Raw genomic sequence first — 14,500 nt, 5'->3', positions numbered from 1 at the left:
TATCAGGTCTACCAGTGGCACCCCGTGCTTTTCACAGATGTGAGCAGGTTCACCCTAAGCACATGTGACAGATGTGAAACAGGCTGGAGAAGCCGTGCAGAACGTTATGGTCACTGTAACTTCATTCAGCATGACCAGTTTGGTGGTGGGTTTAGTGATGGTCTGGGGAGACATAGCCATGGAGAGACACACAGACCTCTACATGCTAAGCAATGGCATCCTGACTGCCATAAGATATCAAGGTGAAATCCTTGATATCGCCCGACGTTACGCTGCTGCAGTGGGTCCTGGGTTCCTCCGGTGCAAAAGCATGCCCGGCATCATGTGATTAGAGAATGCAGGCAGTTCCTGGAGGTTTGATTGATACGAATCAGTGGTATCAATACCTTATCAGTTCCAGAATATAACAATAACCATTCACGACCTTGAAATCTGTCTCTGTCTACACTGATAATGTGACAGATGTTTACAAATTATAGGACAAAATAGGATTCACATGTCCTGTTAAACATGTACCTGTTTGTTATTAGCCTCTGACAAGCACTGGGGTAAAAGTGATATATTTATTGTTGTTAGTGTTGTTGAAAATAAAATTTTACAAGAAGAGAAATAATAATATGCATCAGGGGCACAGAAAGGGCTTATTAAATGTGTTTCATAATAACATTCTAGTAAAATGATAACATCTGAATATTAATTGTAACCTTGTGGCTCCAACCTGGTTGCAGCACACGTCTCTACTTGTTATATCTTCTAAAATTATAGTAACACAGAAAAGTATTATTTGCTCCTGTTTATGTACAACATAGTAGCCAGTGTCAAAGACAGAGTTAACCTTCCCTTTGGCCACAGCAACTCATTGCTGATGCATAGTTTGTCATAGAGTTCATCTGATACCTTCTGCACCAGAGGTTGACCCACATTTCTTTGTCCCGATATCATCGGTCTTTCCTGTCTGAATTATTTAAAACAACTCCCCCCCCCTCTGAAAAATAAGACCTCCCTCAGTTTCTCCCAGCGAGATTTGGCCTCGTTCATTTCATGATTGTTTGTGTGAATATCTTTCTGTGTGTACCCTTTCAGGTTGATGTGGCCTGGTTCTACAGGAACTGCCTAACAGACACTTGCAATTGTAACCGTGGGGGAGACTGTGAGTGTCTCTGCACGTCCATCGCTGCATACGCATACAAATGCTGTCAGCAGGGGGTCACAATTCACTGGAGATCACCTTCTGTCTGTCGTGAGTACATACATACAACGACAGACAAATACAATACAGGCTTCTGCTGTGTGGGTCAGGGACGTGACCTTTGCTTACCTCTGACCCATTTTCTGTGGTCACTCTTTGCATCAGTCAATATTTTGCCATTTTTCATAAGATTAAATAACTCTTCTGTTATATCTTACATTTTACTCTTCTGGACTGTCTTTCAGCCTATGATTGCGAGTACTACAATCAAGGTATGTTTAACTGAGAATCTTCTACCAGATTTGTAAACCTTACTCTTATTCCCTGCCATCTTATCATTCATTTCCTCTTTCGCTCTCTCACATCACAGAGCTAGGCGATGGCCCATTTTCCTTGGTGAGTGCAGTCTATAAAGACACCATGTTTGGAGTGAATCGTACCAGCAGCTCTGTTTTTCCCCTGGTAAGAGAAAGACCAGGGCAGTTGCCTGCCCCAGGTCTACTGTTCAACTTCATGATCACAGCAGGATTGCAGAAGGACAGAACATCACGTGAGCATCTGCATCATTATTATTATTATACATTGATATGTGTTTATTTTCTGCATAAATTACGTTGATTATGATTACGACTATTTGTAGGTGTTCCCATGGTGTCGCTGGAGTCTGCAGAGAGGCCCAACTACTTCCTTGTTGTCTCAGGGCGCAGCCGTCTGCAGTTGGAGCAGTGGAGTCGAGGGGTGGAGTTCAGTCGTAGAGCAACCTTTATCCAGCACCAGGGGCTGTTTCTCCCAGGTCACACCTCATTTGAGCTCGTGGCCCAGCCCGGAGTTTTTTTGACACTCACACGCACTGCTGCACGAGCCCAGAGATACGACACCTCACAGGGCTTCAAAGCCAGCAGCAGCTTCACACTGGAGGGTCAGAAACACACGCATATATACAGTGGCCCCAAAAACATATCAGGATGACCCAGTTCTTTTTTTATAAAATGTTAGATAAACTAGTATTTAAACCATGAAATGCATTTAGGACAATTTAACAGGAAGGTTTCTATTAAAATAAATAAATAAATAAATCACAAGGAGGGAGAAAGCATGAACACAGTGCTCTAAATGGCACGCTGGACAGGTTCTGATTGTTAAACTTAGTGGACCATGCCCATTCCTAATGTGATGAGCTTAACTCCACCATTGGTTGCATTGCTGGAGGCATATGTTTGAACTGATGAGCAACTGACTTAATAAATTTGTTACATTTCAAAATCACCTTGAAACTTGTTGGTTGAACATCAATTAAAATGTGAAGAAAAATTCAAGCATCATTTGCTTGCACACAGGAACACTTTGAATATATATTGTTAAACTTCAGTGAGAAGAGAAGCAGACACAGGAACACCAGCTGCAGATTGGTCTGCATGGCTCTGTGCAAAATCAAATCAGAAACAGGTGATAAAAAGCAGCAAGGACAACTCAGCTTAAATATTATCTTATGAATAGAAACCATTCATAAGCTAAAAATCAAGCTGTACCTGAACTTGCCTGAGCCCGTAATGTGATGTAAATCCATATTTTCTATATGAATTTAGCTCTTTTTACTTGTCCAAATAATTTTTTGGAGCCACTGTATACCTTTTCTAGATGCATGCTGGACATACAAATTCTAACTAATAAGGTATGTTTCCTCTCTTCTTGCAGAGAGCACTTTTGTAATACCTTACCGTATGATGTGTGAGTGGCGCTACCAGTCCTGTGCAAGTTCTTGTGTCCCCACGTGCAGTGACCCAGATGCTACACGCTGCCAGTTTCTTCCTCCGTAAGAGGCTTGGCTAATTAAAAAGCAATAATAAAATCAGCATAATGTGTATTGCATAAAGTATTGAAGTAGTTTGTGTATGTTACAGTGTAGAAGGTTGCTTTCCGCAATGTCCAAAGAACATGGTCCTTGATGAAGTCACTAGAAGATGTGTCTACACAGAGGACTGTGAGTACAGCCATTTTTATTTTAAGTTGCTGTAAAAAAAAAGAAAAAAGAAAAAAGATATGGTTTTCTCATATACCAAAATAAACTTAGTACAAAAAGCAAGGAGATTTATGTTTGGTAAGTTATTGCTTAGCTGTAACAACACTTATAAAAAATCTTATATTTTGGAAAGCCTTTTTATTTCTCTTAATTGTAAGGAAAATACATTTTTGAGTTGAGCAGCAGCATGGACCGTACTACAGCTGTCAGTTGGTGTCTACTGCAAGCATGTGATGTTTGACTGATCTGGATTGGTCCCATGCCATAAGACAACAACCAAGCTGCAGCATTACTTGGCTGTATATGGTTCTTCCACATGCTACTGAAAAAAAGGTTAAATTGCCAATATGTCTTATTACTTCACACTCCAAACACCCAATCAAATAAACCACACCAAAGTTTTTTAACCCACATACTCAACACTGCTACTCAACTCAAAAATGCATTTTGTGGCACCATTTAAGTGGAAATAAACAAGCAATTCAACAGTGTAAGGTTTATTGCCAAGAAGCAGGATTATGACAAAGAAATAATCAATCAGACATAAATGTCCTTAATTTTTTTGCCAAGTTTATATTTTTTCTTGGTTTGCTTCTCCAGGTGTGTCTCTTCCCCCAACTCCAACCCCGTTTGCATATGTGACGCGGTCTAACAGGACTACTACAGCACCACTGCCAATACCTACGACTACAACAACAACCTCTACTACCACCACCACCACCACCACTACCACCACAAGGCCGACAACAACCACTACAACCACCACCACTACTAGAGCCACCACTACCACCTCCACTACTATCAGGTCCACAACAACCACTGCCACTTCTACCACCACCACTCCTGCTACTACTCCCAGCACAACATTAGCCACTGAGCGTGTCACCACTCTGCTCACCCCAACTTCATCCACGTCTCCATCTGCTACTCCCACCACTATTGTTTCAACTACTCTCACTCCCACAACCCCGACAGAAAGCACCACTCTCAGGACAACTGAAACAACCCCCACTCAAACGCAAACTACTACGGTGACTACAACAGTTACCTCTGCAACGCCTTCCACTGTACCCACTGAAGCCACTACAGCCCCCTCCACTACTTCTCGTCCCTCCCATACCTCCCCCTCAATTCCTACCTCCACCACCATTACCACACCATCCACATCCCCGCCTCTTCCAACATCCCCCACCTTACCACCCACTACAGTTGTTACAACTACCTCCACCTCAGCTACTTCTGAACCTGAAACCACTACCAAATCCACAACCACTCCTCAACCTCCTCCAGCAGATACGACTGTCGCCACAGAGGCCACCACTCCAACAGACACTCCAACAACTACAGCACCCCCTCCTACAACCATCGAGCCCACCACTGAGCCTGTAACTACAGAGATAGTCACAAGTCCTGCAACCATTCCTGTAACAGAGGAAACATCAACCACTCACCCTTTCCTTTTGCCCACTATTCCCTGTACAGTAAGTCTTTTGTTTTAGTTTATTATATATGCACAAATATAAACGTGCATGAAAATACCCATCCGTGTTAAACTTTAGAAATCATGGTAGCAATTTAAATGATTACTTAAATCATCATAGATTCCTTACATGATTATTTAGTATGAATAGGCTTTAAAATATAAGCAAAATGCTCTGAAGAGTCCAGGTTGCTGTTGACATCTTTAATAGTTCTGTTGTAATCTTGTAGTAAAATAAGTGTCCACAATACTAGCACTCTAAAACCAGTGAAATTCAGTCGTGTTTTTTTTTTAAATTGATGCTGGTGCTACTGTTCATCCCGTTATGTGTCAAAACAAATTATACCTATTATTAAAAATGAAGAAACGCTTTCTGACTCACAATGAGCCTTTCATTTTAGAAAGGCTTGATCGGTCCTCGTACCATAAAGGCAACATTTCTGCATTACCTGTGCACCAGTCACATATCACACCTATTCTTGTGGCCTTTCACTGACTTCCAGTGAAACTCAAAATCAGCTTTAAAATTCTATTACTAGCATATAAAGCTTTACATGGATAAGTCCCTGCTTATATAGCAGAGCTTCTGAAACCTTATCAGAGCTGCCGGCCTCTCTGATCCTCTAACTGTCCCTCGCTCTGATTTTAAAACCGGAGGCGATCGTGCTTTTGAGGTTGTTGGGCCCAACTGTGGAACAGTCTTCCTTAGTCGGTCAGGTCGGCTCACTCCATTATTTCTTTTAAATGACTACTGAAAACTCATTTTCATCATTATTGCTATGCTGAATATCCATTCACTTCTGCCCTTTTCAGGGTCGCAGGGCCAGTCTGTTGCAGGGCTAACACACAGGGACAGACAACCATTTGCACTCACCTATGAGCAATTTTGATTGATCAATTAATGTGCCATGTGACATGGTAAGTGCATGTGTTTGGACTGTGGGAGGAAGCCAGAGTACCTGGGGAGAATATGCAAACTCCACACAGAAAGCCTGATGGTGGAATTGAACTCAGGACCTTCTTGCTGTGCGGCAACAGTGCTAACCACTGTGCCACAGTGCTGCCTGCTATGCAGAATAATCCATAGTTAATCCGCATACACATACTGTATTCTAAGCAATAATGGGTTGATACACTGGCTGAAAGAAAAAACAGATAAATCATTATGTAGAAATTAAATATGTGTGTTTGATGATGATAATGAAGTTTAATCCAGCTCAGCTTTTAAAAACAGAACGTGTATATTTGCATCCACAGCCCCCATACTCCTATCGCATTGATGAGTGTGTTGAGCTGATCTGTTTTAATGGAGAGCTGCTGCTTCACAACTCTTCTCTTCACTGTCGCTACAACACCACCCAACCTCAGTGCAGTCTGCTGGGCATGCCTATCCTGGTTAACACAGACCCCTGCTGTCCGCAGTGGCAGTGCCCGTGTAAGTTTAGCTATATGCACTAAAACAACTTGGTATGAAATGGTATGAAAGTTTTCTTTTGCCTTGATTATCTGTTTGGCTTTCACAGGTCGCTGCACTGTAATGTCAGACCTGCGTGTGATCACATTTGATGGTAATAATGTAGCCTTGTACGACAATGGCTCCTACATCTTGGTTAACCTGCCCAGAGAGACTATTATTGGCACTGTGGAGAAATGTCCAACTAGTCAGGTATTATATAAAGTAAATGCAATTAAGTCTAATATACTTAAAAGCAGATGTTAATGGCTTACATTGACGTTTTTTCCTTCCAGAGTGTGAATTCCATCAGACGAACTGTGAGTACAGCTTCTTCCGTGTTATTCCCTGCAGTTATACTTGCATCAAAGCTGTTGTATTACTATCTCATTATGACTACTCTTTAATGTTTCCTGCAGAGCCCTACAGGTGGAACATCTGGACTTTGTTTTAAGAAGCTGAACATTACTACCTCTTTCTACAGAATTATAATCAACCGACTCGATCGGAAGGTGATTATTTTTACCAGCTTTAATCCCAAGACATATTCAATTTAGCCTACATAAATAATATGGTTGCATTCTTTATATTGGTCTCTAGGTTACAGTAAATTACAGACCTGCTAGACTTCCGTTCTCACGTCAGTCCCTTTATGTGGAAGATACAGGAAGCATGTACCTTATCCACACACCTGGCGGGATCAGTATACAGTGGTATCATAGCACGGGCATTATGGTGCTACAGTATATTGCTCCTAATAATACATCTGTGCCCACTCGAGGCCTGTGTGGTGAGCTGTCATATACATGCACCCATACACACACATACCCGCTGGCTTTGACTACATCAGCACCAACATCAGCCTCTTTTATCTAAGTGCCATCTTTAGGCCCTTAAAGGTTTAATGTCTAAACTGCAGCATCACTTTGACTTGAATCATTATGGGATATGACAATTTGAGATGTTGAGAGCTATTTGGTTTAATTAGGCAGACACCATGTCACTTGACATTTTTATTGCTCATTCGCTATACACACACACACATACATACACACACAAACCTGTCTGTCCACTATGCCAGGTTGCTGCGATGGGAACCCAGAAGATGACCTGAAACTGCCCAATGGCACAGTGGTGAGAGAGTTGGGAGACATGATGATCTTCCTACAGGCATGGAGAGTCCACACCACCGATGAGACCGAACACACACGCAGGGTCGGAGACAACTGCACCACTGGCGACTGCTCCACCTGTCTCTCTATGCTTTACCAAAGCGCTTTCACAACATGCCACGGCAAGGTACCCAGCAGTGCTTTCAAAACCTTGATTGTAGTGAATGTGCTAAGTTACGTTGTCATTTGCCTTTTGCATTAAAAACAGTAGCAGGAGAGTAAATGGGGTTGCAGTGGCCCAGGAAGCAGAGCAGGTCATCTACTAATTGGAAAGATGGTTGTTCGATCCCTGGTTGCTCAAGTCAGCATCCCAAAGTGTCTTTTGGCAAGATAGTGAACCTCAAGTTGCTTCTGATACGTTCACTGGAGTGTGAAAGCACTTAGACTTAGAAAAAGGTGCTTGTATGAATGGCTGAATGAGACTTCTTGTGCTTTGAATGAGGAGTAGAAAAGTGCTATGTAAGAACCAGTCCATTTAACTGATTTGCTGGTCAAAAGGAAAAGCTAAGGCAATTTTGAAAAAGCTTTGTTATTTCAAGTATCCATCATGCAAATATACCAAATGTGAGGATATGCCAAGGTGTGTGCTGTGGCAGGCAAAAGGGAAGACACAAATGCAGGACTGGAACATGGAAACATAAATTAAAACGGCAGCTTTATTGCTGGGAAAAACACTCCATTAAATAAACTCATAAAAACCAACCAAAACCCTGAACATGGAAACAAGGAACTGAAAAAACTAGGAAACCGGGAGCACAGACATGGCAAACAGCATTGTGAGGGTATGAGTATGACGCAACAACAAACAGAGGAAAACACAGGGCTTAAATACACCAGGAGTAATGAGGGAATTGAAAACAGGAGCTAATGTGACATAATGAGACAACAGAAACAACAAATAATACACTGACATAGGAGATAGACTGTCAAAGTAAAACAGGAAGCACGAGCCAAAGATGCAGACTACACAGACGTGGAAACATGACAGACTCTGGAACAGAGAGAACATGAAGAACAGAGACAAAAGTAACAAGACATGGGACACAGGGAAGACATAAAGACAGATAACTAATACTAAACATACAACATATGGAGAACAGAATTAAACCTTCACCAAGAACACAGAGGAGGCACAGAAACAGAACCGAAACCCAAAACTAAGAACTATAAATACAATACAAACAGAAAACCACCATTCAAGGAGTATAAGTTTAACCAAAAACACAAACACTGGGTCAACAGATATGTGGTTTGTTGATTAAAAACCCACTCGCCCTTTCATGCCCTGCTTGTGTTTTTTTCAGGTGCCTCCGGAGCAGTTCTGTGACATCATCTGGGCAGGTGACCTTCATTACAAGGATCACCAGTGTGACTTCTTGGCAGCCTACGTGGCGGTCTGCTACACACATCAAGTTTGCATCAACTGGAGACGACACAACTTCTGCCGTAAGGAGACGCACCATAAAAAAATGGCATACTCACTCAGATGAACTCATTCATGGTTTTTATTTTCTCATGCATTGTAATCTTGCAGCACTCCGGTGTCCCCCTGGTAAGGAGTATCAGCCATGTGTGAGCACTTGCACCAGCCGCACTTGTCTAAACAGAGATTACTACGAGGAGACTACCTGTTCCTTCATCAGAGAAGAGTGCGTGTGCCGCAGTGGAACTATCCTGCACCGTGCTGATTCACCTTACTGTGTAACCGAGGACCGTTGCGGTGAGTTATTACTTGCCCTTGTGATGAACACTGCAATGTCTAAGATGCTGCGTAAGTTTGTTATTGTTTTTGTTTGGTTCTGCTGTATCCAGTGTGCACAGATAATGAGGGTAACCCCCGGGCCCCAGGCGAGGTGTGGAATGGCTCTGCTCGGAGCTGCTGTCTCTACAAGTGTATGGAAAATGGCTCTGTGGTGGCTGTGGAACCAGACTGCAGCACCGTGCCTGCTCCACTGTGTGAGAGAGAGGGAGAGTATGTGCTGGATGTGCTGGAAGAAGGAGCCTGCTGCCCAAAGAAGATCTGTGGTGAGTTGCAAATGTCCCCGTTTATCTTTTATCTTTGATTCATCTTTAGGTTTTACCTTTTTTTTTTACTAGTAACTAACTAGTACATGACCATGCTGCAGTATTGTTTTGTCTGGTTGTGCTGTTGGCTAGCAGATATACTTAATCACATTGAGAAAAGTAAAAAACTAGTTGTGGGAGATGTTTTATAAATGATAAAAATGGGGCATTATTATCAGTTGCTAGGTGGTTGCTAGGCGTATAATTAAGCTTTTTGTGGATATAAATGAGTTATTATTGTTGATAGGATAGCATGCTTTCATAATACTACAAAGTATTATGAAAGGCTAAAACAGGTACCGGTAAATTTAGCCTAGAGGGTTGCCAGGCAACGAGATGGCATCATATTATATCATGCATAATTCTCCTTTTGAACCTGTTATTGTTGTTAAATGGAAATACAATGATGTGTTTAATAAGGTGTTAGAAGTGCAGAAATAAAAAAAATAAATAAACAACTAAAAATTTATCATTTTTATATGACAACATCATAATATCTGATATTAAAAAAACAATCCAGAGGCCTAAAATCCACCTCTGAGCCAAATCTGGTTGCTCAACTTCATATGTTTTACGAGGACTTTGTGGACAAAGGAACAAACAAACACATAGACAGAGATTTTGCATATTATTATAGTGAGATACGACACTGATGATGTTTCACCAGTTGTTTAGCTTAATAAAAGTGTGTCCTCAAATAGTTCGCAAAGTATACCACCATAATTTACACCAATTTCAGAGACCAAAAATCATTTTCATCTGTATAAAGTAATACCCATTAAATGAGCTATCCTTCACTACTTGTTAGACTGCAACATGACCATCTGTGACAGTGAAGCTCCACCTTGTGATAATGGGAACAGGCTAGTGATCGGTTACAGTGCTCTTTCCTGCTGTCCAGAGTACCGCTGTGGTAAGAACAAACTTTCATCATTACGTTTTATAAACTTTCTGTCAGATATAACATTTGGATTAAACTGTTTCATTCACTAAATGGTCTTCCTCAGAGTGTGACCCCATGGCGTGCCCTCCTGTGTCTACCCCAGAGTGCAGGGAAGATCAGTTTCTAGTCGAGGTCAGGGGGCAAAAGTCCTGCTGCTACTCTTACCTGTGTGGTGAGTTTAAATTGCTGTGTACAGGCCTGCCTGGTTTGAGGTCCCTTTAATTACAGCAGTAAATCTGTGAATTTTCTTGTTTGCTTTCTCTCTGAGCAGTGTGTGAGTCATGTATCGAGCCCATTCCAACTTGCTCAAACGGAGAAATTCTGGCTGTGGATCTGAACACCACCAGCAGCTGCTGTCCACAGTACCACTGTGGTAAACTACATGAGCAGGCTCGTGTGTGTGTGTGTGTATGTTTTTGTCTGACTTTCGAGTAATATTCATATTTTGTTCCTTTTATTGCAGTCTGTGATGTCAATCTGTGCCCTGAATCATCTGTGAGCTGTGCACCTGGTCTCTCTCTTGTCCAAACTGCCATTCCCGGGCATTGCTGCCCCCAGCATCACTGTGGTACACAGTCGACAACACACACATATTCATTCACATGCACACCCGCGTATGCACACTCATCCAAATAATTACTTGTCAATTCACTGCTGTGTTGATGACTGCAGTAAACTCAGAAGTTGCTAAGCCTGTCATGCCCTTTGCGTAAACCTCACACTACCTTCCTCTTCTACTTTTTTCTTTCACGTCCAGAATGCCAATGTGAGGACAGTTCTTTCCCCATCTGTCAGGTGGTAAGTCAGCAAAAAGCTGAATCAGAAGTCACTGTCTAATCGGGTTTTTCTGCAAGGAAGAGGAAAAAGTGAGCAAATTCAGTTAAGTCAGCAATCTGTTTTTCTCTCAGGGGGAGGTGCTGATGGAGGTTCCAGACAGCAACACCAACTGTAGCTGTCCTCAGCGTACATGCCGTATGTGTAACGTGACTGAAAGCACACAGACACCTGATAATAGTGTCACAACAGAGTCTCTGCAGAAATCCTTTCTATTTAATACTACTTTATTTCCAAAATGCTCAGCAGCTTTAATAGTTACCTTTTTGAATGCGGCGTAATCTTTTCTTCTATGTTTGTGTGTGTACAGAGAAGGCAGAGGTGTGTCTTTTCCAAGGGGTGACAGTGCTGGGCCCAGGCCAGTCGCTGGTTCAGTACTTTGAGGGAGAACTGTGCTACACTGTCCAGTGCCTGCATCATAAAGATCCAGACTCGGGTTATTATGCCATGGAAATCACCTCTGTCAACTGCTCCCAAAAATGTGGACCAGTATGTATCCAATGGAGCTTTAATCTCAGGTTTGACTGGTCACTTGATTGGTCAATATTCTCTTATCCAATCAATCGTTGATCAGACAATTTCCTGTGTTAGTTTCATAAGGAGGAAAGCACTACATGAAAAGCCTGTAAGTATTGATTTGACAGTGGTAGTAACAGACTATCTGTGAAAAATAGCTCCTTATTCTCTCAGCTGGGAACTCACTGAAACCAGAAGTTGATTGCTACCATAATTAACCTTTACATTTACTGAACTTTTACTAAGAGTCAGCTCCAAAGTAATTAGCATCTCAAATGTGTGTGGCCTAAAACAGATGGCAAAAAAAGTTATGTGAAAACTTTTCAGCAGTTTGCATATGACAGCTATATTATATTTAAGTTAGGCTTTCCTTTCCCTCCCTATCTCCAACTTATAGTTTGGTTGAAGAGGAGATTACCAAGATTTTCATTTGACTACTGTCTCTGTATTCAGTGTATTTAAATGTGAGTAAAATCCTGAAGTGTTATCTCAACTGAGGCATTTGCACCACATCTCATCATGTTATATTCTTTTTTCTGTTGGTCTTCCTTTCCTTTAACTTTTCAGCATCAGGTGTATGTACCATCTACAGACCCTCAGGTGTGCTGTGGTTCCTGTAAAAATATCTCCTGTACTTTCACTAACGAAAACGGGACAACGGAGCTTTTCACTGTAAGAATGAACAGATCCACATCCAAATGCAATTAAAGCAAAATCTTTAGCAGTGCAAATTCTGATTGTGTGTGCAGGCAGGGAGTTCCTGGGTGGAGAACTGCACACGTTACGACTGCATGGAAACTGCAGTGGGAGCGGTGATACTTGCCTCTGGGGTGGTTTGCCCACCTTTCAATGATACAGAATGTATTCAGGTTAGGACCGCTACTTATAATCTATATCTAAGTATGAGTTTAATGATGCCTCATTTTTTTTTATCTAAAGTTGCTCAGTTTGATATTTTTTCTTATATACGGTATTAAACTTTTAGTATTTCTTTCCTATCTTCTTTGCAGAATGGCGGTGTTGTTCAGAGCTATGTGGATGGCTGTTGCAGGACATGTGAGTCTTTAAATTTATTCAGGGCTTCTGGTGTCGCTTTGAGCAGTCAATTAGCGGGGTGAGCGCCTTGTTGCTTGGCAGTGGATGGGCTTATTGGCTGAGTGGTTGGGGGTGTGGCCTTTTGTAGACGGTGAACATAAAGCCTGTTGGCCTATGAGTACATTTCACAGTCCCTTGCTTTCCCTGGTGTCCCCAAAACCTTCTGTTGACATATTTAAGAGCTACCACAGCATAAACTGAAGAAATACTTGCTGAAAGCCTCAAGTAATTAACTAACCAATACATGGGATATACTACACTACAATCACAACCTCCTGAAACTGTACTTTAAGGGTGAACATAACTGAACTATCTTGATGTTTGGAAAAAAGTTTGAGTTAAAGTATCTTCTGAGCTATGTGGATGAAATTTGTAATAAACATACAGTGGTGAGATTTCCTCTCTCTTTGGATTCAGCGTTGCAGCCTTGCCCGCTTGCCTGCTTAAGCAGTTGTTCTTGCTATTTGGCCAGTTGAGGTGTTCACAGTGAGCGTTTTACCGCTGAAGATGTGAGATGGTGCAGGGGTTAGCATTCGCCCTGCTGAGCTTTGTAGTACATCAAATGACTGCGTTCCTTGGCTGGCTGCCCGGAGTGACCCAAAAAAGATGTGACATCCATGTGCATGCCGGCCGCAATAATTCCATCCGCTGTGTGTTTGTGTGTGACGTTAAACTGTGCTTTCTGAACAAAACATAACCTTGTGTTCTCCTGACGTTCTTTGAACCGGACGGCTGCGGTGCCAACGATGTTTCCAGGTTCTGGAGTGGGTGTTTTACCATTTACCGTTAATCCTGTAACGCCTACTGGTAGTACAAACTGTGACACAGGTACCACCATCTTGCACTATTCCGACTTCTTTGGCATCCTTGCTCTCAGTGACTCATTCCCTTGTGTTTTCAAATTCTGAATGTGTACGGTGTAAATGGGGGTTTTTTTTATGTCTTTTTCAGTGTCTGTGTGTCTTATCTTTTCATTTCCTCTCTCCACTTTTGGTCAGATCCTTAAAACACAATATAACCTGCAAAGCATTTTAGGTTATTTGCAACAGAAAGGCCTTGATAAAATAGAAATTGCACTTCTTGTGAAATAATATAAGCTTCAGTAATGCACACACAAATGTTTAGAAGAAGCACTTCTGTTTTTTTCATGAATTTCAGGCCCACACAGAATTCTTTGAAACTTTGATTGGTTTAAAAGTAAAGTTAAATTTAGGTCAGTAGCCATTCAGTGGAACTGTGCTGGGGGACCTGTGTCCCACACCCCCACCCACCACCCAGCTGTCAATCAAAGCAAGCGCCTACTGCTCAGCAACAAAGAGCCAAACTGAATAGGCATTTCAGTGTGTATGTGAAGTCTCTGTAGTGTAATGATTAAAGTGCATTTGAAAGTGAGCATATTATCATTACTGTGTGCATTCACATCAGTTTTGTGTATATAGGCTTCTCTAAAAATATCTGGTGTGTTAAGGATCTGTGATTACTCTGAGGATCCTATATTTCTTCCTGAGTGTTAGTCTGTGTGAAAATCTCTGCAGGTAAAGAGGACGGCAAGACATGTAAGCGGGTGGCCATCCGGACTTCCATTAGAAAAGATGACTGCAGGAGCAATGCACCGGTGAGAGAGAAAAGAGACATTCACTTGTGAAAATGAGGAGGAGTCTGTGAAAGCAGAATTTTAAACACATTTAGTAATTGTGGTTGTGTTTTGTTTAGTAAATATATGTTTTTCATTTG

General features: G+C 41.8%; 1 protein-coding gene across 3 annotated transcripts in view; it reads left to right on the top strand.

Annotated features, from left to right (window-relative positions):
- Window positions 1–14,500, top strand: part of otogl (otogelin-like) — a 28,857-nt gene that overhangs the window by 13,636 nt on the left and 721 nt on the right. For 2 of the 3 annotated variants that reach the window (XM_035907190.2, XM_006789394.2), the window contains exons 31-57: window positions 1,084–1,240; window positions 1,435–1,461; window positions 1,560–1,739; window positions 1,830–2,108; window positions 2,885–3,002; window positions 3,091–3,170; window positions 3,810–4,690; window positions 5,947–6,124; window positions 6,213–6,355; window positions 6,439–6,462; window positions 6,562–6,654; window positions 6,743–6,932; window positions 7,224–7,441; window positions 8,619–8,760; window positions 8,849–9,034; window positions 9,127–9,339; window positions 10,187–10,291; window positions 10,386–10,493; window positions 10,593–10,694; window positions 10,785–10,889; window positions 11,079–11,119; window positions 11,230–11,293; window positions 11,466–11,644; window positions 12,239–12,343; window positions 12,421–12,540; window positions 12,682–12,727; window positions 14,302–14,381. In XM_035907190.2, the coding sequence (XP_035763083.2) occupies window positions 1,084–1,240; window positions 1,435–1,461; window positions 1,560–1,739; window positions 1,830–2,108; window positions 2,885–3,002; window positions 3,091–3,170; window positions 3,810–4,690; window positions 5,947–6,124; window positions 6,213–6,355; window positions 6,439–6,462; window positions 6,562–6,654; window positions 6,743–6,932; window positions 7,224–7,441; window positions 8,619–8,760; window positions 8,849–9,034; window positions 9,127–9,339; window positions 10,187–10,291; window positions 10,386–10,493; window positions 10,593–10,694; window positions 10,785–10,889; window positions 11,079–11,119; window positions 11,230–11,293; window positions 11,466–11,644; window positions 12,239–12,343; window positions 12,421–12,540; window positions 12,682–12,727; window positions 14,302–14,381 (4,164 nt within the window). Of the gene's footprint in view, window positions 1–1,083; window positions 1,241–1,434; window positions 1,462–1,559; window positions 1,740–1,829; window positions 2,109–2,884; window positions 3,003–3,090; window positions 3,171–3,809; window positions 4,691–5,946; window positions 6,125–6,212; window positions 6,356–6,438; window positions 6,463–6,561; window positions 6,655–6,742; window positions 6,933–7,223; window positions 7,442–8,618; window positions 8,761–8,848; window positions 9,035–9,126; window positions 9,340–10,186; window positions 10,292–10,385; window positions 10,494–10,592; window positions 10,695–10,784; window positions 10,890–11,078; window positions 11,120–11,229; window positions 11,294–11,465; window positions 11,645–12,238; window positions 12,344–12,420; window positions 12,541–12,681; window positions 12,728–13,522; window positions 13,595–14,301; window positions 14,382–14,500 lie in introns of all 3 variants that reach the window. The other variant, XM_087843103.1, reaches the window with a different exon arrangement.

The sequence above is a fragment of the Neolamprologus brichardi genome, chromosome 7 (assembly GCF_056152115.1).
Source record: "Neolamprologus brichardi isolate AB-2024 chromosome 7, ASM5615211v1, whole genome shotgun sequence".
NCBI classification, from domain to species: Eukaryota; Metazoa; Chordata; class Actinopteri; order Cichliformes; family Cichlidae; genus Neolamprologus; species Neolamprologus brichardi.
Note: the sequence above shows the minus strand (reverse complement) of the source record. Positions and strands in the feature narration are given on the sequence as shown.